The sequence below is a fragment of the Schistocerca nitens genome, chromosome 10 (assembly GCF_023898315.1).
Source record: "Schistocerca nitens isolate TAMUIC-IGC-003100 chromosome 10, iqSchNite1.1, whole genome shotgun sequence".
In the NCBI taxonomy this organism is placed as follows: Eukaryota; Metazoa; Arthropoda; class Insecta; order Orthoptera; family Acrididae; genus Schistocerca; species Schistocerca nitens.
The window spans coordinates 226,039,276-226,061,962 of NC_064623.1; the positions used below are offsets into that span (position 1 = coordinate 226,039,276).

The following is a 22,687-nucleotide window of genomic DNA, read 5'->3' on the forward strand; positions in this document are numbered from 1 at the left end:
CAAAAGAAAACTTTAGAGCCTTATTAAGTAGGTTAGATTTTTCAAGAACACTTAGTACAGCGACCAGAAAGTAACCAATCAGAAGTTTCCAAGTACTGTTAACAACAGTTTCCATAAATGTTAGTGTCTCATTTGCAACAAGTATGCTACCATAAACAAGTCAAGAACGATAATCTTCATACCAAACAAACGAAAAGTCAACGTGTTTACTTATAGCAGTTTCAACAAACAGCATTGCACATAGCAATTTATTGACCTTCATGAATTACTGATATTTTATTTTGAGTGTAGCTGCTGCTTCTTTGCTGAATCCTGGATTCCCACTTACAACACTGTACCATCTTCTCAATCTCTTTCCATAGGCAGAGATGTACTGAAATTTCTCCTGATATAACTACATGCCTTGCTGCTGCAGAAATTGAGAGTTATAGCGATGGTTCGCAGAGCTGATGGGCGCTTTTGTCTTGTTTGACCTCCACTGGCATGCTTTGATAACTCGGAGGTAAGCAATATGGCAGCATCACTTTGGCATACGTGTCTCCTGCAGACCTGCAAACTGTTCTTAGTACGTTCATGACGAGAAATTACATTGATATGGAATGAGAAAACAACGAAACGGAACTAATAACAACTAAATTTTATCACAGTGGGGCCAAATATTAACCTGTTGTTGTGGTCTTCAGTCCTGAGACTGGTTTGATGCATCTATGCCACTCTATCCTGAGCAAGCTTCTTCATCTCCCAGTACCTACTGCAACCTACATCCTTCTGAATCTGGTTAGTGTATTCATCTCTTGGTCTCCCTCTACGATTTTTACCCTCCACACTGCCCTCCAATGCTAAATTTGTGATCCCTTGACGCCTCAGAACATGTCCTGCCAACCGATCCCTTCTTCTAGTCAAGTTGTGCCACAAACTCCTCTTCTCCCCAATTCTATTCAATACCTCCTCATTAGTTATGTGATCTACCCATCTAATCTTCAGCAATCTTCTGTAGCACGACATTTCGAAAGCTTCTATTCTCTTCTTGTCTAAACTATTTATCGTCCATGTTTCACTTCCATACATGGCTACACTCCATACAAATACTTTCAGAAACGACTTCCTGACACTTAAATCTACACTTGATGCTCACAAATTTTTCTTCTTCAGAAACGCTTTCCTTACCATTGCCAGTCTACATTTTATATACTCTCCACTTCGACCATCATCAGTTATTATGCTCTCCAAATAGCAAAACACCTTTACTACTTTAAGTGTCTCATTTCCTAATTTAATTCCCTCAGCATCACCCGACTTAATTCTACTACATTCCATTATCCTCGTTTTGCTTTTGTTGATGTTCATCTTATACCCTCCTTTCAAGACACGGTCTATTCCGTTCAGCTGCTCTTCCAGGTCCTTTCGTGTCTCTGACAGAATTACAATGTCATCGGCGAACCTCAAAGTTTTTATTTCATCTCCTTGCATTTTAATACCTACTCCGAATTTTTCTTTTGCTTCCTTTACTGCTTGCTCAATGTACAGATTGAATAACATCGGGGATAGGTTACAACCCCGTCTCACTCCCATCTCAGCCACTGCTTCCCTTTCATGCCCCTCGACTCTTATAACCGCCATCTGATTTCTGTACAAATCGTTAATAGCCTTTCGCTCCCTGTATTTTACCCCTGTCACCTTTAGAATTTGAAAGAGGGTATTCCAGTCAACATTGTCAAAAGCTTTCTCTAAGTCCACAAATGCTAGAAACGTAGGTTTGCCTTTACTTAATCTTTCTTCTAATATAAGTCGTAGGGTCACTATTGGCTCAAGTGTTCCAATATCTCTACGGAATCCCAACTGATCTTCGCCGAGGTCGGCGTCTACCAGTTTTTCCATTCGTGTGTAAGGAATTCGTGTTAGTATTTTGCAGCCATGACTTATTAAACTGATAGTTCGGTAAGTTTCACATCTGTCAGAACCTGCTTTCTTTGGGATTGGAATTATTATATTCTTCTTGAAGTCTGAGGGTATTTCGCCTGTCTCATACATCGTGCTCACCAGATGTTAGAGTTTTGTCAGGACCGGCTCTCCCAAGGCTGTCAGTAGTTCTAATGGAATGTTATCTACTCCCGGGGCCTTGTTTCGGCGCAGGTCTTTCAGTGCTCTGTCAAACTCTTCACGCAGCATCATATCTCCCATATCATCTCCATCTACACCCTCTTCCATTTGCATAATATTGTTCTCCTTCCACCTTTCTGCTTTCCTTCCTTTGCGTAGAACTGGGTTTCCATCTGAGCTCTTGATATTCATACAAATGGCTCTCTTTTCTCCAAACGTCTCATTAATTTTCCTGTAGGCAGTATCTATCTTACCTCTAGTGATATAAGCCTCTACATCCTTACATTTGTCCTCTACCTATCCCTGCTTAGCCATTTTTCACTTCTTGTCGATCTCATTTTTGAGACGTTTGTATTCCTTTTTGCCTGCTTCATTTACTGCATTTTTATATTTTCTCCTTTCATCAATTAAATTCAATATTTCTTCTGTTACCCAATGATTTGTACTATCCCTCGTCTTTTTACCTACTTGATCCTCTGCTACCTTCACTACTTCATCCCTCAAAACTACCCATTCTTCTTCTACTGTATTTCTTTCCGCCATTCCTGTCAATTGTTCTCTTATGCTGTCCCTGAAACTCTGTACAACATCTGGTTTAGACAGTTTATCCAGGTCCCATCTTCTTAAATTACCACATTTTTGCAGTTTCTTCAGTTTTAATCTACAGTTCATAACAAATAAATTCTCATCAGAGTCCAAATCTGCCCCTGGAATTGTCTTATAATTTAAAACCTGGTTCCTATGTTTTTAATATCTGTGCTCATATTAAATTTAACACAGTTTGTTTGGTTAGGAGAGCTGCATCAAACCAGCCCAGGACTGAAGACCACAACAACAACAGGTTGGCTAGAATGACTCTGCTTTGATACAAGTTTTTGCTTTCTCATTTGTATTTGCAAAACCTTTTGAACAATACATTTGATAATTTAATTTTTTTATTAATGCAATTTCCCCATGAAGATCATGCATATGTAAATGAAGTTTTTGCAGCTTTACATTTTCATCTTTGACAACAAAACTGTCAATTTCAATATTCCTTTTTAAATTCATATTGAATAGTTTAAATGACCATTAAAAGTCACTAAAAATCAAAGTATTTGTTTAGTTACACTAAAGCTTCCCAACAAATAATAATAACAAAAAATATCTGCGAATTGTACGTCAGGCCAGGTGACAACAACACTTTCTCTTGCCAGTTTCCTATCCAAAAGAGAGATCCTGTCCTCTTTTTGTTAGTCCAATTTTAGTACTTTGTACCTCAGTCTGTGAAAACAGAACCATTGTAGGACAACTGTATTGTCTGTTTGTCTATCTGACTGTTCAACACCCTCTTTCTCACGAATGTGTAGATATATCAAATTAAAATTTATGTCATGTACTAAGGTCTATGGTCCCTTGACGACATAATAAACGTTAGTCATTAGAATCAAAAGATACAGTTTAGCTTCTAAGTCATTACTATCAAAAGATGCAGTCATTTATGTCTCATATTTTGTTAGATATTAATGCATACATCAGAACATATAGGGTACTTCTTCTCGACAGAGAATCATGGAATTTGACAACAAGAAAGGCTTCATAGTACAAATAAAGGAAAAAGTCAGAAAATTATGAGTCCATAATTAAATTGCACGAAACAAACAGTTTTTTGGTGTCTGTTATCTGACTGTTTGTCCAGCCGTTTGCTAAACCACCTATTTCTCAGGAATCGGTCGATGTATTAAAATGAAATCTGTGTCATACTGAGGTTTATAGTCCTTGAAACGTTAAGCTTCTAAGTCAATGTAATCAAAATATATGACCATTTATGTCACATATTTTGATACTCACAAACTTGTCTTATTGCAAACTATGGGGTACTTCCCTTTCAAGTATAATCATGAAACTTGGAAAGAAGGCAGGCTTCATAGTACAAGTAAAGGAAAAGAATGAGCAATTTCTTTAATTATTAATTACATTACACGAAAAAATATTTCTTTTGTCATTTGTTATCCAATTTCAGAATTGAAATAAAAACATTCTCGAAAGTCTTGGAAACCCTGAGACCAATATCTTACCCTTATCAGTGTCCATAACAGGCAAAAATTGTCGGATTCTCAATTCCCAGAATGGATTAATGTCTGTATATATAATTAAGTTTTTATGTAACCATCATTGAGTGAGTTGTAATCGCACTTGCCCATTTTTTAAAATGACTCACTATATTATAAACATCCACAATTGCTATACAGTGACTTTCCATAAGTTTTGCAGTTTTCTTAAGCAAATTTAAAATATGGCTATCAAAATGGGAGTAAATTTAAATTATTGATCTTCAGTGATAAGCATAAATAAGTTATGGAAAATCATTGGAGGATTCACTTGTAAGCTGCTGTCAGAAAATAGGTACCAAACTATAGCATCCCATTTAATAAAACAAAGTTGACCTTCATATCTTTCATGCGACCCCACCAAGCAACAAACAACTAACATCATATTACGGCCCCCGTTGTCCCATGCAACATTTGTGCCACAAACTTTTCTTCTCCTATCATACTTTTGGAATTATTCTAGGTGGAAATAGTTAGTGATTCACCCTGTATAATGGATACATTATTGATTCATAAACATGTGAATCATATAAACCTAGTGAGTGACCAGTTTTATGAACTGAAAATTGAAATAAAATTGTCTGATATTTTTGAATTTCTTTACATATTTCCATGAACCAAACCTTATTTTTATCCATATGTATTTCTATAAGATCATTATTCATAATGGGAAAAAATGCATGAATTAACAGAGTTCCTTTTCCATCTGGTTCCTTTGAACATTGATGACCAGATATCTCATGTGTATGCAAGGTGCGACAATAAAGTAATGAGAGTGATGTGAAAAAAAAATATTGCCTACCGTTTTAGTCAAATTTACTGTGGTCTCCTTCAAAGCAGTTACCGTCTGATTGCACACAATTTTTCCAGTGCATCTGCCATTGATGGTAACATTTCTGAAACTCATCTTCTGTAATATCCTCCAAGATCCTCGTCACAGCTGTTTGGACATCTTGTGTTGTTTGAAAATGGTGTCCCTTGACCGCCGTTTTGGCTCTTGGAAATAGAAAAAAGTCGCATGGAAGCGGTGAATAAGGTGGCTGTAGTAGTACTGAAATTTGTTTTGAGGTTAAAAATTGCTGTACCGACAGAGCAGTATGGGATGGCGCATTATCGTGATGCAGAATTCAGTTATCAGCAATGTTGGCGCGGACACAAAGAACTCTTTTACAAAGTCTTTCTAAAATTTCTTTGTAGTAATTTTGGTTAACTGTTTTTCCAGGAGGCACCCGCTCTTTATGAACAGTTCTCTTGGAATCAAAGAAGCACACAAGCATGCATTTCACTTTTGATTTTGACATGTGAACTTTTTTTGGTCTGGGTGATCCCTTTGAGCACCATTGCGAACTTTGGCGTTTTGTCTCTGGATCGTACTGGAAAACGTAACTTTCATTACCAGTGATAACATAGCTCAACAATTCTGGATTGATTTCCGTTTGCTATAACATATCAGCTGCCACATTTTTCCGTGTTTCTCGCTGTTGTGGTGTGAGATTTTTGGGGATCATTGAAGATTTTGGTATGAGAAAGATTTGTGCAAAAGTTATTATTAGACAAACCGTTTCTCGATTTATGTTCAGTTCTTCTGCAATCATTTACACGGATAATCTTCGATCAGATCGTACGAGTTCACGCACCCCGGACAAGTTCACATCCGTTCGTGAGGTTGATGGTCGTCCACTGTGGTCTTCACGTTCAACATTCGTTTTATGCCAACGAAAAACTTGAGCTCTTAATATAACCACCTCTCCAAAAGCCTTCTGAAGCTTACCATAAGTTGTCGTCGCGTTTTCACCCAATTTAATGCAAAAAGAAATGGCATACCGTTGCACAATATTGTGCAGTTCCATATCTGTGACAAGAGACACAAACACGTGTTAACTTATTACAGCACAACTCACGACTGAGCAGTTGCATCGATGTGCCGCTTGGACTAGAAGCAGCTTAAGGACCAAGGTCGAAGATGATGTGCCTGTGCAAGCCTGCAGGGTTGCCATGTCTTGCAACGAATATCAGCTTCATTACTTTATTGTCACACCTTGTATAATTGTCTTTTACTAGTAATTAAAATATCAGGATGATTAAAATTATGAGCAAATTTAATATTAATAAATTTTGCCATAAATGAAATGCTACCTATGTTATTTCTAACATTTTTTCTTTGCTCATTTATAATTCCATTTTTATATTTTCCTTATTCCATTTATACATACTAGTTGTATAACTCCCAAATGATTCTTGTACACCACATCTCGGACTGTCCATAAAATTTAAACATTCTTTACTTAATTCACCAGTTATCTCAAGATTGTGTGTTATTTAAAATAATATTAATTGTTCTTTCACTAAATCATCACTCATTTGAATTATTTCGCTTGTTAATGGAATATTCAAATAACCAAAATCAAATAAATAATTTACAGCACAAACTATAGCATTAGTAATTACTATTTTCACAAACAAGTGTAGCAGAACTAACTTAGTTTATATACACTCAAAAAATTATAAGATTAAACCAAATTATCATTGATATTTATTAAAGAACCTGCATCTGTGTGTGGTATATATATAATTATTATTAATAAAAATAAAAAATCTAATAAAGAATTTTTCCCTTAAATGGAACCATTTATAGATATTATAAAGCTATTCAACAACAAGCTTAGATATAATAATAAACAAGAGTTTATGATTGCTGAGCAGAAATGCTAACCATTACACCACCACAGGACGATGGTCAACATTGCTTCTCGAACTACCTAAGCTGTGCGCCCTCCCCAACACAAATTTGAATTCATTTTTCCCTTACATATTGTCACTGCTGCCAGCGCTCTCCGATGTAGGCAAGCACCCCAGCATTGGGCGTGATGGGACGTCCTCGCCTAGCAAGCAAGAAGACCCAGGTTCGAGTCCCAGCCACAGCACAGATTTTGATTCATTTCGTCTGCTTCGATCATTATCGTAGATAATAAAAAGAGAATTAAATGTCTCAGGGAAACATTTAAATATAAGATCTCTAAGATCACCAATGGTACAAGGATGTTCCATTACGTCCAGTGCTGGGGTGCTTGCCTATAACGGAGAGCACTGGCAGTAGTGACCATATGTAAGGGAAAAATAAATTGAAGTTTGTCTTGGGGAAGGCGCTCAGCGTAGGTAGTTCATGCAGCAATGTTGACCATTGTACTGAGGTGGTGTAATGGTTAGCACTTCCGCCTTGCTAGGAAGAAGACCCGGGTTCGAGTCCCGACCGCAGTACAAATTTTAATTCATTTCGTCTGCTTCGATCATTATCTTATTTTGAGTGTTGTAAACGAGCATTACATGTAATTTACGTTTCATCACTTCAAATGGCTCTGAGTACTATGGGACTTAACATCTGAGGTCATCAGTCCCCTAGAACTTAGAACTACTTAAGGGGCTCCGGAACGCCCTATACTTGCAATGTTAAAATAACGCTTACAAATTACATCTTTCCTCACAAAGTATTTGAGGTAGGAAGTTGAACTTTTTACAGATTATTTATTGGAATATGGGCTACAACTTAACACAGGGATTTTACAAAATTTTAATTCAGTTATTAAAGATGATTTTTTTTTCAATTGTAATGAAAATTCACAACATTTTTTTGCACTTTTTTTGTTTATGTATTCAAAAATATACAGTTTTTTGGAAAAAGGCTGTGTTAAATTATGCAGAAGGTACTGTGTAACATTTACTGAAAGTTTGAAACAAATATGTTTGGAAGATCCTTAGAAAACATGTAATTAGTAAGAGAAAATAAAAGTTTTGGGAATCGAGCGACAAAGATTGGATTAACTTTTTAGTGCATTCCAGGTCCATAGGATGGAGTATCTTCATCCTCTGCAAACTCCTCCTCCAGCTTCCTCTTGTTCCTCCTCCTGTTTCGCTTGTATTTCTAGACTCTTCACAGCCCTGTCTGCAGCCCGAAGGCGTTCCTTGTTTAAAGCAAGCATCGCTCGTACCATGTGAGAACCTATCTTCATTCCCATATTTCTAAATACCTTGCACCTTACAATGTTGCCATCATTGAAAGTCGCAACAGCATCATACACACCAAAGTGAAGTGTTTCTATTCCAACAAATACAGTCTTGGGGATTCTCGACCATATAACACTATTTACACTTTCATTGGGGTTTTGAGTTTTTCCGTGAATACACTTTTTCAACAGTTCAGGTGCTGCTAAGTCTCTGAAAATAGGTTTTATCACCTCCATTATTGCATGTGGCAGACTATGCTTATGAGTGTACACTTTACCAGTTAGCAAGTATTTTCTTTCCCACTTTGACTGCTATGGGCAGGTGTAATTGAGAGGTTAGGTTCACTCACTTGGTTATCGTCTTTATTGTTTACAGTAATAACACATACCTTTGGCTTTCCAACATTTCTCCTTTTCTTAAAAGCCTTCAGAGGATTTCTAATAACTTTACTTTTACTCATTATTATACTTCAACAAAACAGAGACTCAAGAAACAGAATTAATTACGAATATTTTCGAGATAACGACAGAGTAAATAAACATGAAACAATCGACAATCACACCAGCGATATATATTGAACCATCACAGGTTAGCCACAACACATACTTTATCTCACATCACTAAAATGTACCTGATGAACACGGACGTTAATAATAACACCACTTGACAGCAGTTTAACAGCGCCACAGTGGGTCACGCCCATGTAGAACACATTTCAAAAAAATTTAAAAATAGTTGTAGTCTTCGGAATTCAATAAATTATATATCTATTAAAAGGCAATAGTCTGCAGATTCAGAAAACGCAAAAAAATAAAAATTGAACTTTTCATGATTTTGAGCCTTTCCGGAGCCCCTTAAACCTAACTAACCTAAGGACATCACACACATCCATGCCCGAGGCAGGATTCGAACCTGCGACCGTAGCGGTCACGCGGTTCCAGACTGAAGCGCCTAGAACCGCTCGGCCACACCGGCCGGCTCTTCAAATAAAATAACGAAAATGTGAAGAAAATAATTTATTTACATCCAAAATAAATTAATGAAAACAGCATTTTTATAATGTACTTTGACACTCGAATATAAACTATATAGACAAACTGTGCTCGAAAACATTTGCTCCCGGAGTGCTCCAGGCTGGGAGTGGGCTGCTTCACATCTGCTGTGCAGCGAGATACGTTAATTTAAGTATTAAGTGTATTTTTCTTACTTTTCACTTCTTCTTCCGTGTGTTTTTGCTTTTAGGAAGCTTTAATTTTCGAGTACTAGTAATGGCGTTCCATAGACGTCGTGTTTGTTTTGAATAGAGTCAGAGAGAGTCCCTTCAGTCAGCTATAGTGCCAGTAGTGCTAGTGTTTGTTTTGAACACAGTCCAGAGACAGGTAGCGCTTATTTTCATTGTTTTCAACAAGATGTGTCTAGTAACCACAGTTTAGTCGGCTATTAGCCGCCTTTAGTGAATTAGCAGTCTATTTAAAAGTTGATTAACTCTCTACAGTAAAATGATTCCTTAGGATGGATAGGATGTGTGACTGCTGTGTACGGACGCAGGAGGAGCTGGCCACTGTTCGCGAATAGCTGAACGTGTTGATGGCCGCGGTCAGCCGTCTTCAGGCTGCTGCCTTGGAGTGTAGCGGCAGTGGGGAGTCTGGTGCTGTCGAGACATCTTCGCGGGTACCGGGCGCGGTTGGGCCACCCTCTCCCCAAGGGGACTGGCGGGTTCAGCGGCTTTCGCGGCGCACGAGACGGAGGGTCAATGTGGAGGCTGGCTGTGTGGCATCGCCCGCTCTGCCTGTGAGTGGACATGTGGCCGCTCCTTCAGCAACGTCCGAACAGGCACACGTGGAGAGCGATTTATTAGTGATTGGGAGCTCCAACGTTCACTCTGTCTGCTTGCCGGGAGGTCTCATCCGAGAAGTGGAGGAGGAAATGGTTCAAATGGATCTCAGCACTATGGGACTTAACATCTGTGGTCATCAGTCCCCTAGAACTTAGAACTACTTAAACCTAACTAACCTAAGGACATCACACACATCCATGCCCGAAGCAGGATTCGAACCTGCGACCATAGCAGTCGCGTGAAGTGGAGGAGGCCCTGCCGGTGGCGATAGAGGGCACTTGGTGCTCCCGACTGCAAATTGTTGCTCATGTCGGCACCAATGACTCCTGCCGTCTGGTTCAGAGTTCATCTTCAGTTCATACAGGTGGTTGGCGGAGTTGGTGAAGGCGGAAAGCCCCGCTCGCGGCGTGGAATCTGGGCTAACGATTTGTAGTATCGTTCCCAGAACCGATCGCGGTCCTCTGGTTTGGAGCCGAGTGGAAGGCTTAAACCAGAGGCTCAGACGATTCTGCGGACATCTGGGGTGCAGATTTCTCGACCTCCGCTATCGGATGGAGATCGTAAGAGATGGAAAAGAGCCACCATGGTACAATCTAGTTAGAAAACTGCTGCGGAAGCAAAGGGAACTGCACAGGAAACATAAACATAGCCAAAGCCTTGCAGACAAACAAAAATTGCGCGAAGCGAAATGTAGTGTGAGGAGGGCTATGCGAGAGGCGTTCTATGAATTCGAAAGTAAAGTTCTATGTACTGACTTGGCAGAAAATCCTAAGAAATTTTGGTCTTATGTCAAAGCGGTAGGTGGATCAAAACAAAATGTCCAGACACTCTATGACCAAAATGGTACTGAGAAGACAGACTAAAGGCCGAAATACTAAATGTCTTTTTCCAAAGTTGTTTCACAGAGAAAGACTGCACTGTACTTCCTTCTCTAGATTGTCGCACAGATGACAAAATGATAGATATCGAAATTGATGACAGAGGGATAGATAAACAATTAAAATCGTTCAAAAGAGGAAAGGCCGCTGGACCTGATGGGGTACCAGTTCGATTTTACACAGAGTACGCGAAGGAACTTGCCCCCCTTCTTGCAGCGGTTTACCGTAGGTCTCTAGAAGAGCGTAGCGTTCCAAAGGATTGGAAAAGGGCACAGGTCATCCCCGTTTTAAAGAAGTTGTAGAATTTTGGAACACGTATTATGTTCGAGTATAATGACTTTTCGGGAGACTAGAAATCTACTCTGTAGGAATCAGCATGGGTTTCGAAAAAGACGGTCGTGTGAAGCCCAGCTCGCGCTATTCGTCCACGAGACTCGGAGGGCCATAGACACGGGTTCCCAGGTAGATGCCATGTTACTTGACTTCCGCAAGGCGTTCGATACAGTTCCCCACAGTCGTTTAATGAACAAAGTAAGAGCATATGGACTATCAGACCAATTGTGTGATTGGATTGAAGAGTTCCTAGATAACAGAACGCAGCATGTCATTCTCAATGGAGAGAAGTCTTCCGCAGTAAGAGTGATTTCAGGTGAGCGGCAGGGGAGTGTCGTAGGACCGTTGCTATTCACAATATACATAAATGACCTTGTGGATAGCATCGGAAGTTCACTGAGGCTTTTTGCGGATGATGCTGTAGTATACGAGAGGTTGTAACAATGGAAAATTGTACTGAAATGCAGGAGGATCTGCAGCGAATTGACGCGTGGTGCAGGGAATGGCAATTGAATCTCAATGTAGACAAGTGCAATGTGCTGCGAATACACAGAAAGAAAGATCCCATATCATTTAGCTACAATATTGCAGGTCAGCAACTGGAAGCAGTTAATTCCATAAATTATCTGGGAGTAGGCTTTAGGAGTGATTTAAAATGGAATGATCATATAAAGTTGATCGTCGGTAAAGTAGATGCCAGACTGAGATGCATTGGAAGAATCCTAAGGAAATGCAATCCGAAAACAAAGGAAGTAGGTTACAGTACGCTTGTTCGCCCACTGCTTGAATACTGCTCAGCAGTGTGGGGTCCGTACCAGGTGGGGTCGATAGAGGAAATAGAGAAGATCCAACGGAGAGCAGCGCGCTTCGTTACAGGATCATTTAGTAATCGCGAAAGCGTTACGGAGATGATAAACTCCAGTGGAAGACTCTGCAGGAGAGACGGTCAGTAGGTCGGTACGGTCCTTTGTTGAAGTTCCGAGAACATACCTTTACCGAGGAGTCAAGCAGTATATTGCTCCCTCTTACGTATATCTCGCGAAGAGACCATGAGGATAAAATCAGAGAGATTAAAGCCCACACAGAGGCATACTGACAATCTTTCTTTCTACGAACAATACGAGACTGGAATAGAAGGGTGAACCGATAGAGGTACTCAAAGTACCCTCCGCCACAGGTGGCTTGCGGAATATGGATGTAGATGAAGATGAAGATGTAGACAACCCAAGCAATGAGGATCATCAGACATCAAGACGCTGTTGAAGAAGCTCTGCCCCTTCAACTAAAGATGATGTGTGACAAATGCAGAAGAAGAGCAGCTGTTAGTAAGTCACTGAAAACGACTTCGAAAAAAAGAACCGGAAGATGAGAAGATTAGAAAAATAGAGAAGTTGAAAAATTCCCTCTGGGGGTGTCGTTGATATTGCGCCAAAGGTTTATGGATTTTTTGATTATGAATTTATTTATTTATTTAGTTTTGTACTTTCAGCATAATTCATTTTACTTATTTTCTTACATTCACCTTTTATTCACCTTTTTTTAAAAAATTAAATTTCTTGTCTTACAGTCACCTATTGTGAGAGAAAAATAATTAGGTTATAATAGTTGAACATGATAATAGAAATATACATTTTTATTAATTTTCTAAGTAATTTTCTATGAAAATATGTGATTTTGACCTATAATTGTGGACTATAGTAGATAAAAAGTATCGGTTCTGAATAACTTGTGTCGGTCTTGGCGTGAGCCAGCATTGCGCCAGTTGTGCTAGGATCGGTACTTTTTATCTAGTCTCATGGAGCTATGCTCTGACTGTGCATGACAATTTTTCGTAATCGGATCTGGTACCAAACGTTTCATATTCGTAAGTAATCAATTTATATCTCAAAAATTAGCAGATGTTTTGTCAGCACGTAGATCATATACATTACAAAAATACAATTTGTTTTTCTTCACTCAGTTTTGAATTGGTAGAAAGACGCCATCAGTAGCGAGCCTCCATCGCAGACAACGCTATCGGCAATAGTACCGCAGGTGATAGGATCAATATATATATTGTGCCTAATTCACGATATAATAACAGAAACTGTCAACTCTGGCCAACGGACAAGCACGCCAACGATGACGTCACTCGCACCTATGAAACGAGGTAGTGTTTCACAGGTAGCCGCACATCTACAATCGTTGTCTACAGAGTCACAGACGGTGCATTATAGTACAGCCAGACTGTGTGGTGGAGGGCCGCAGAAAGGAAGCAAGCAGGACAGTTGCAAAGCCGGCCGGTGTGACCGAGCGGTTCTAGGCGCTTCAGTCCGGAACCGCGTGACCGCTACGGTCGCAGGTTCGAATTCTGCCTCGGGCATGGATGTGTGTGATGTCCTTAGGTTAGTTAGGTTTAAGTAATTCTAAGTCTAGGGGGCCGATGACCTCAGATGTTAAGTCCCATAGTGCTCAGAGCCATTTGAACCATTTTTTGAACAGTTGCAAACCTATGTGGCCCGATGGCTTAATGTGAATCGTTCTGTTGTTTCTCGGATGTGGCGACAGTTCATAGAGACCGAAACTGTACCCCGAAGACCAGGGCAGGGCCATCCTCGTGTGACTTCAGAAGAGGGGAGTGTTGTGTGGCTGTGAGGGCGCTCCATCACCACTTTAGTATCGCACGGCAACTGGCGTGTGAGCTCGAGGCCTCCACTGTACGTGTCGTATCGACGCAAACGTTGTGCCGAAGGCTGCAGCAGAGTGGCCTTTATTTTGAGGGACCTGCTGCACGTCTGTCTCTGACGCGTCTTCACAGACGGTTGAACAGTCAGCCAATGTTGTTTTTACATACGAGTCCCGATTTAATCTGGAGAGTGATTCTCGATGGATTCACATCTGGAGGGAATGTGGAACACGATTTGGGGGCGCAAACATTGTGGAAAGGACCGATTGCAGGAGGATCCCTAATGGCGTGGGCGCGGATTGTGTTTGCCACTCGAAGACCTCTTCACGAAATTATGTGAGTGAAATGGCTAGGTTTAACTGCCGTCAGGCGTCGTGACGAGATCTCGGGACATCATTTGCGGCTGCTGCGAGGTGCTGTGGGCCCACACGTCGTACTCATGGGCGATAATGCTCGGCTTCATGTAGGGGCTGACGTTTTCTTGGGAACGGAAGATACTGCACGCATGGCGTGGGCTGCTCGCTCTCCCAATTTAAACCTGGTAAAAGATGTGTGGGATGCACTATGGAGATGGCTTCGATCGGGTGAGCATCCGCCAACCACTCTCCAAGACTGTGAACAGCTCTGCTGGAACAGTGGGTGTTGCTGCCTCAACACGAGACTGCTGACATCATTCACAGCATACCCCGCTGTTGGCAGGCCTGTATTTGCTGCCAGAGGTGGTCACATCCCTACTGAGCACATTAACCTGTTGTCGGAATGTGTGTGCAAATCCATTAGATTGAAAAAAGAAACGAACATTTTTGTCTATCATTATGCACGATGCAGTTGTTTACGTTCTATATTCTTTAATTTTTTCTACTTTACTATCGCGTGTTTATTCTGTTTTGCGGAAAAATAAACGTAACCTTGCAAAATGTCCGTTTGCTGCTTTAATGTTGGACCCCAGTGTACGTACAGGGTGTTTCAAAAATGACCGGTATATTTGAAACGATAATAAAAACTAAACGAACAGCGATAGAAATACACCGTTTGTTGCAATATGCTTGGGACAACAGTACATTTTCAGGCAGACAAACTTTCGAAATTACAGTAGTTACAATTGTCAACAACAGATGGCGCTGCGGTCTGGGAAACTCTATAGTACGATATTTTCCACATATCCACCATGCGTAGCAATAATATGGCGTAGTCTCTGAATGAAATTACCCGAAACCTTTGACAACGTGTCTGGCGGAATGGCTTCACATGCAGATGAGATGTACTGCTTCAGCTGTTCAATTGTTTCTGGATTCTGGCGGTACACCTGGTCTTTCAAGTGTCCCCACAGAAAGAAGTCACAGGGGTTCATGTCTGGCGAATAGGGAGGCCAATCCACGCCGCCTCCTGTATGTTTCGGATAGCCCAAAGCAATCACACGATCAGCGAAATATTCATTCAGGAAATTAAAGACGTCGGCCGTGCGATGTGGCCGGGCACCATCTTGCATAAACCACGAGGTGTTCGCAGTGTCGTCTAAGGCAGTTTGTACCGCCACAAATTCACGAAGAATGTCCAGATAGCGTGATGCAGTAATCGTTTCGGATCTGAAAAATGGGCCAATGATTCCTTTGGAAGAAATGGCGGCCCAGACCAGTACTTTTTGAGGATGCAGGGACGATGGGACTGCAACATGGGGCTTTTCGGTTCCCCATATGCGCCAGTTCTGTTTATTGACGAAGCCGTCCAGGTAAAAATAAGCTTCGTCAGTAAACCAAATGCTGCCCACATGCATATTGCCGTCATCAATCCTGTGCACTATATCGTTAGCGAATGTCTCTCGTGCAGCAATGGTAGCGGCGCTGAGGGGTTGCCGCGTTTGAATTTTGTATGGATAGTGGTGTAAACTCTGGCACATGAGACGATACGTAGACGTTGGCGTCATTTGGACCGCAGCTACAACACGGCGAACGGAAACCCGAGGCCGCTGTCGGATCACCTGCTGCACTAGCTGCGCGTTGCCCTCTGTGGTTGCCGTACGCGGTCGCCCTACCTTTCCAGCACGTTCATCCGTCACGTTCCCAGTCCGTTGAAATTTTTCAAACAGATCCTTTATTGTATCGCTTTTCGGTCCTTTGGTTACATTAAACCTCCGTTGAAAACTTCGTCTTGTTGCAACAACACTGTGTTCTAGGCGGTAGAATTCCAACACCAGAAAAATCCTCTGTTCTAAGGAATAAACCATGTTGTCCACAGCACACTTGCACGTTGTGAACAGCACACGCTTACAGCAGAAAGACGACGTACAGAATGGCGCACCCACAGACTGCGTTGTCTTCTATATCTTCCACATCACTTGCAGCGCCATCTGTTGTTGAAAATTGTAACTACTGTAATTTCGAAAGTTTGTCCGCCTGAAAATGTACTGTTGTCCCAAGCATATTGCAACAAACGGTGTATTTCTATCGCTGCTCGTTTAGTTTTTATTGCCGTTTCAAATATACCGGTCATTTTTGAAACACCCTGTAAATGGTCTAGCTGACAGGGTGAGCAGCTATCTTCGGTTCTTTGCTGCTGCTGATGATGATGTGGTTTACGGGAATATGTCGACGTTGAGTGATTGTATTTGGATACAAGGTAGCTTAGACAAAATTTCTAGTCGGTGTACTGTACGGCAGCTGATGTAAATGTGGAAAGATGCAGGTTAGTGCAGATGGGAAGGAGAAACAGTCCTTCCATCTTCCAGCTGAGTGCTGCTCGACACAGGGACGTCGATCAAATGTCTGGGCGTAGCGTTGCGCAGTGACGTGCGATGGAACGAACACGTAAGGACTGCAGGAGGGAAGGCAAGTGCTCCACTTCGGCTTATTGGGACAACTTCAGGAGAGTGTAGTTCGACCACTCATAGAACAGCAGCGCGACCTATTCTTGAGCACTGCTCGAGTGTTTAGAATCCGTACCAGGGCGAGTTAAAGGCAGACGTCGAAGTAATGCAGCGCCGTGCTGCTAGACTTGTTGCTGGAAGCTTAGATCAACACGTGACTATTATGGGAATGCTTCCTGAACTCAAACGGGAATCCTAGGAGGGAAGAGAAAGTTCTTTTCGCGGTGCACTATTGAGAAAGTTTAGAGAACCGGAATTTGCAGCTGACTGCAGAACGATATTACTGCCCCAAACGTATGAAGGTAATAGAATTTAGGGCTCATATGGAGGCATACATTTAGTCGATTTAGCCTCGCTCTATCTGCGAGTGAGACAGGAAAGGAAATGACTAGTAGTGGTACAGTGTACCCTCCGCCACGCACCGTACGGTGGCTTGCGGAGCATGTATGTACGGGTATAAGTAGCAAATATAACTATTTTCATAAACATCTCTCAACTTACTTTGAATGCTATTTTTATCTGCAAAATATTAACTCTAATGAAAAAGTCTTTTGCTTTTTTGTTAAAAGCATCAGTTTCCAAGTAGTGAATTAAATTGTCTGTATTTAAATAATCTATTGCATATTGTTTCATTTTGGTTTTAGCCAGACCAATACGAGAAGCTGTACATGGATAAACATGAAATAATTTTCTTCATTGTTACAGTACGGTTGATAGGCGTACTGTTGTAGGACAAATTGTATTTTACAATGTGATATGTTAAGTCTAGTTCAACTGCGATAACATTTTGTTGATCACTGGCAAAATGAACTTTAGATGTGTAAGCAGAAGTAGAGTTCATGAATTTCTCCAGATGTTTTTTTCATTTCTGATCAAGATTTATGATGTTTTGTTTCTAAGTGTTGCTTAACCTGATATAAGCACGAATACACTGTTCTACTCAACCTCTAACCGAAAGTCAAGCCAACCGTCATAAACGTAACAAAACACACACACACACGTATAGGCTTGCACAACGCATTCGTGTAGAGAAGATGGTTCCACTCAGCTGTTCGCTCCATCCCAAGCAACTGTAGGTGCAATTCGACATAATACTCATTTTCGATTATACCGGTTTCGTGAATAATTAGTTGAAACTGCATGTTAGATTTCCCGTTGACTCATACTTCTGCAATCATTTTGTCTTCTGCACAGTCGGATTAACCACTTGACGCATTTTTCCGATATCTGTTTTATCCTTTTCACGATTACGTTTTGTAGGTCTAGAGGGAGTATTCGGTTTACTAAAGTTGCCTTTGTAAACCCTATAGTCAGTCTTTATTGCACTCAGCGTGCCTTTCATGAAACAAAATGGTGGCACAACTGGCGGATCGCCGAGGCTGGTAGCAGTCATCTGTTAAGGTCACGGTAGGTCGCGCGCGACTCGTGCCGTGACGCAACGAACATTACTTTGGACGCCGTCTACTGGTTTTTCTTCCTTTTCTTGTAATAAATAACCCACAGAGAGAGGTTTGCGTCACACGGTTTAGCAGGCTCGTGTACGGCATTTAGTGCTATAGTTGCAAAAAATATGAAATGAAAGAATTCTCACTTTTTCTCAATTGAAACTTTGACATTGACATTCGCCTTGACGTTCGAGGTTAGGCTGCATACACAAACAAGTACTCGTTTCATAGCTCAGTTACCCAACATACGTTATAAGCAAAATCACTATCAGCTTTTGTCGTTTTTAATGATTTGATAAAAATGGAGTCTACAAAGAGTCAAACTGTGTGAAATAAAGTACTTTCAAGTACCTCATTCTTCTCATAAAATAGAGAGAACAGTTGCCGCAATAACTTACAATACTCTGTTCCGTGGCAACCAACATGGATTCTGAAAACATCTGTCGTGTGAAACACAACACCAAGTCTTCTCACATTATATACTGAAAGCTTTGGATCGAGGTAATCAGATAGAGGCAGTATTTCTTGATTTACGGAAAGCATTTGACTCAGTAACATTCAGAGTGACGATTATTGAACTACATGAAATAAAAACGTCATAACTTTCGAACAGTTTGCGTTAGGACACTGAAACTGCACGCTTGACTACGGGTATGATGAGAATTAGTATGCGCGTGCATGGTTTGGTTTAGCGACGAAGCCCACTTTCATTTAAATCGGTTCGTCAATAAGCAAAACCGGCGCATTTAGGGGACTGAGAGTCCGCATTTCGAGATCGAGAAGTCTCTTCAGCCTCAAAGGGTGACTGTGCGCCGTGCAGTAGTCACTGAATAATCGGTGCGACATTCCCCGGTGGCACGGTGACTAAAGAACGGTACGTGAAGGTAGTCCCCATTATCGAAAGTGACCCTGATTTCGACAAGACGTGGTTCATGCAAGACGGAGCTGGATTCTGCCGAAGCAGGAGAGTGTTTCATGTCCTGGAGGAGTACTCTGGGGACCGCATTCTGGCACGGTCCTCGATTGGCCGCCATATTCTCCGCGTCTCAGTGCATGCGACTGCTCATTGTGGGGCTATGTTAAAGACAATGTGTTCAGCAGTAACCCCAAAACCACTGCTGCGCTGAAAACAGCCGTTCAGGAGGCCAGCGACAGCGTCTGTGTTCAGACACCTCAGCGGCTCCTGCACAACTTCGCTATTCGTCTGCACCACATCATCGCCAATGATCGCAGGCATATCGAACATATCATAACGTATTTTGATTTGATCCATTATAAATGGTTTCTGAAAGCCTGCGACTGTAGATACAATAGGTTTATTTATAAAGAAATAAATCTTCTGCTACCAGTCACGATTTTTCTTTATTTTACTATTCGCACGACGCGTTTCGAGAAATAATTCCCATTTCCAAGTGCGTTTTTTTTTATCAAAAGAAATGGCTTAACACACATCAAAAAACGCACTTGGAAATGGGAATTATTTCTCGAAACGCGTCGTGCGAATAGTAAAATAAAGAAAAATCGTGACTGGTAGCAGAAGATTTATTTATTTATAAACAAACCTATTATATTATCATAACGTAAATACGAATACCTGTAGTGACGTTCACATGTTGAATAAAGTGTGTGCATGCCGTAGTTTGTAACTAATTTACTTTTTTCATATAGGTTAGTAATTATCACCCTGTACCTACACTTATTGTCAAATGTTCAGCCACATGGGGTGTCGAAATTTTAGTACGGAGGACACGGCATGTTATCTTTGACGGTGAGTCATCATCAGATGTAGAAGTACCTTCAGGTGTGCCCCAGCGAAGAGAGCTTGAACCGTTGCTGTTCGTGTTGTGGAATGCGGACGGTAGTAGTAGTAACACCAGGCTTTTTGCAGACGATGCAGTTAGTGGTAACGAAGTACTATCTGAGAAATCTGCGTAAATATCCAGTCAGGTCTTCATAAGATTTTTAAGTGGAGCAAAGATTGCCAGTTTGCTTTAAATGTTCAGAAATGTAAAACTGTGCACTTAACAAAGCGAAGAAACGTAGTATCCTATGACAACAATATCAGCGAGTCACTTTTGGAATGGGCCAACTCATACAACTATCTGGGTCTGACACTTTGTAGGGCTATGAAATGGAATGAGCACATACGCTCAGTCGTGGGTAAAGCAGATTGTAGAGTTCGGTTTACTGGTAGACTACTGAGAAAGTGCGGGTCAGCCTGCAAAGGAGATTGCTTGCAAATCACTCGTGCGGTCGGTTCTGGAATGTTGCACAATTTTGTGAGACGCTTATCGGATAGGTCTAACAGGGCATATTGAACAAATACAGAGAAGGGCAGCTCGAATTTGTTTGATCCGTGGGAGAGTGTCACTTAGATACGGAAGGAACTGAACCGAGAGACTCTTGAAGACAGACGTAAACTATCCCGAGGAAGTCTATTAACAAAGTTTCAGCCGCGCGGTATTAGCCGAGCGGTCTGGGGCGCTGCAGTCATTGACTGTGCGGCTGGTCCCGGCGGAGGTTGGAGTCCTCCCTCGGGCATGGGTGTGTGTGTTTGTCCTTAGGATAATTTAAGTTAAGTAGTGTGTAAGCTGAGGGACTGATGACCTTAGCAGTTAAGTCCCATAAGATTTCACACACATTTGAACATTTGATTTGAACAAAGTTTCAAGAACTGGCTTTAAATGATAACTCTAGGAATATACTACGATCCCCTACTATCGCTCACATAGGGATCGTGAAGATAGGTTCAAAATGGTTCAAATGGCTCTGAGCACTATGGGACTCAACATCTTAGGTCATAAGTCCCCTAGAACTTAGAACTACTTAAACCTAACTAACCTAAGGACATCACACACACCCATGCCCGAGGCAGGATTCGAACCTGCGACCGTAGCAGTCCCGCGGTTCCGGACTGAAGCGCCAGAACCGCTAGACCACCGTGGCCGGCCGTGAAGATAGGATCAGAATAATTACTGCACGTACGGAGACATTCAAACAATCATTCTTCCTGCGCTCCATACGTGAATGGAACGGGATCGAACGCTAATAACAGTTACAGTGGGACGTATCTCTGCCATGCACTTCACAGTTCTTTGCACAGTATCGATATAGACAGATAGATACAGTTACGGTGCCTCATCTGGTACGTTAAATAATGCAGGTACTGTAGCCGATAGCAGTTTCTTATTTTGTGTGTTCATAAAACGGTTTATTACGATGTAGTGAACAAAACTTCACCTTATTTTAGATATACTCGAAGTATTTCTGGAGGTTACCAAGTCTTCTTCAGTTTGCTATGTATTTGATTTTCTTAAAAAGGTATGTTATTGTTTCGGAAATATTTATCAGCGACAAGAAAATCGTAAGTAAACAGCCACGTTTAGCAGGCCCACTCTCTCCTAGTCGGATATGTAGTTATTCGTGGTGTTCCGCTGCGCCCGCCGAGACAAAACAAACGGAGTATTGCACTAGATTAATTTCGGACCGCTCTATCGATTTGACATATAAAATTCCAGATGAAGAAACATTTTGTTTGCAACGAGACACAATCGAAATTTTTCAGTTGACAGAGGGGTTGTATGAAACCAGCATTTACAGCGAGGTGACAAAAGTCGTGGGGTAGCGATGCGCACATGTACAGATTGAGGTAGTATAGCGTACAAAAGGTGTAAAAGGGAAACGCATTGACGGAACTATCATTTGTACTCGAGTGATTCATTTTAAAAGGTTTCCGACGTGATACTGGCCACTCGACGGGAGTTAACAGACCTTGTACACAGTACGGTAATTGGAGCTGGAAGTATGGGAGACTCCATTTCGGAAATCATTAGGGAATTCAGTATTCCGAGATCCACAGTGTCCTGAGTGGTTTTTTTGCGTTTAGGGCGCTCAACTACTAAGGTCATTAGCGCCCAGTCACAAACGTTAGTGCACTAATAGCGTAGATAAACGCAAGGGGGCAACACCAGAAAGTATTTACAAAGACACAGAGAAACAAAAGAGTTAGATCTTTTTGGACAAGTCAATCAGTGTAATAAAAACGAAGAACACGAGCAGCTGCACGAGCGTCATCATTTAAAATTTCCTTTAATGTAGACGGCAGACATAGGACAACACGAGAGTGAATAAAACGGGGACATGACAATAAAACGTGGCGCACCGTCAATGGATGACCACAGCGGCACTGTGGGGCGGGGTCGCCGGACAACAGGTAGCGGTGGCTAAATCGGCAATGCCCAATCCGCAACCTGGCCAAAGTGTGCCGAGAGTAGCAGAGTTCAGGCGTCACCTCCCACCACTGGGAAGGCAGAGGCCTTCACGTAACGACCGAGAGCAGCAACATCGAACCTATCGAACATTTATGGGACATAATGGAGAGGTCAGTTCTGCACAAAATATAGCACCGGCAACACTTTCGCGATTATGGACAGCTATAGAGGGAGCATGGCTCAATATTTCTGCACTACGCCGG

The 22,687-nt window shown here is 41.5% G+C and overlaps 1 protein-coding gene across 1 annotated transcript in view; it reads left to right on the forward strand.

Moving 5' to 3' along the window:
- Nucleotides 1–408: 408 nt before the first annotated feature.
- LOC126210031 (uncharacterized) overlaps nt 409–22,687 on the forward strand; it is a 141,718-nt gene continuing 119,439 nt past the window's right edge. The window contains exons 1-2 of the mRNA XM_049939134.1: nt 409–502; nt 9,741–9,983. Coding sequence (XP_049795091.1) covers nt 9,946–9,983 — 38 coding nt within the window. The 5' untranslated portion in view covers nt 409–502; nt 9,741–9,945. The remainder of the gene's footprint in view (nt 503–9,740; nt 9,984–22,687) is intronic.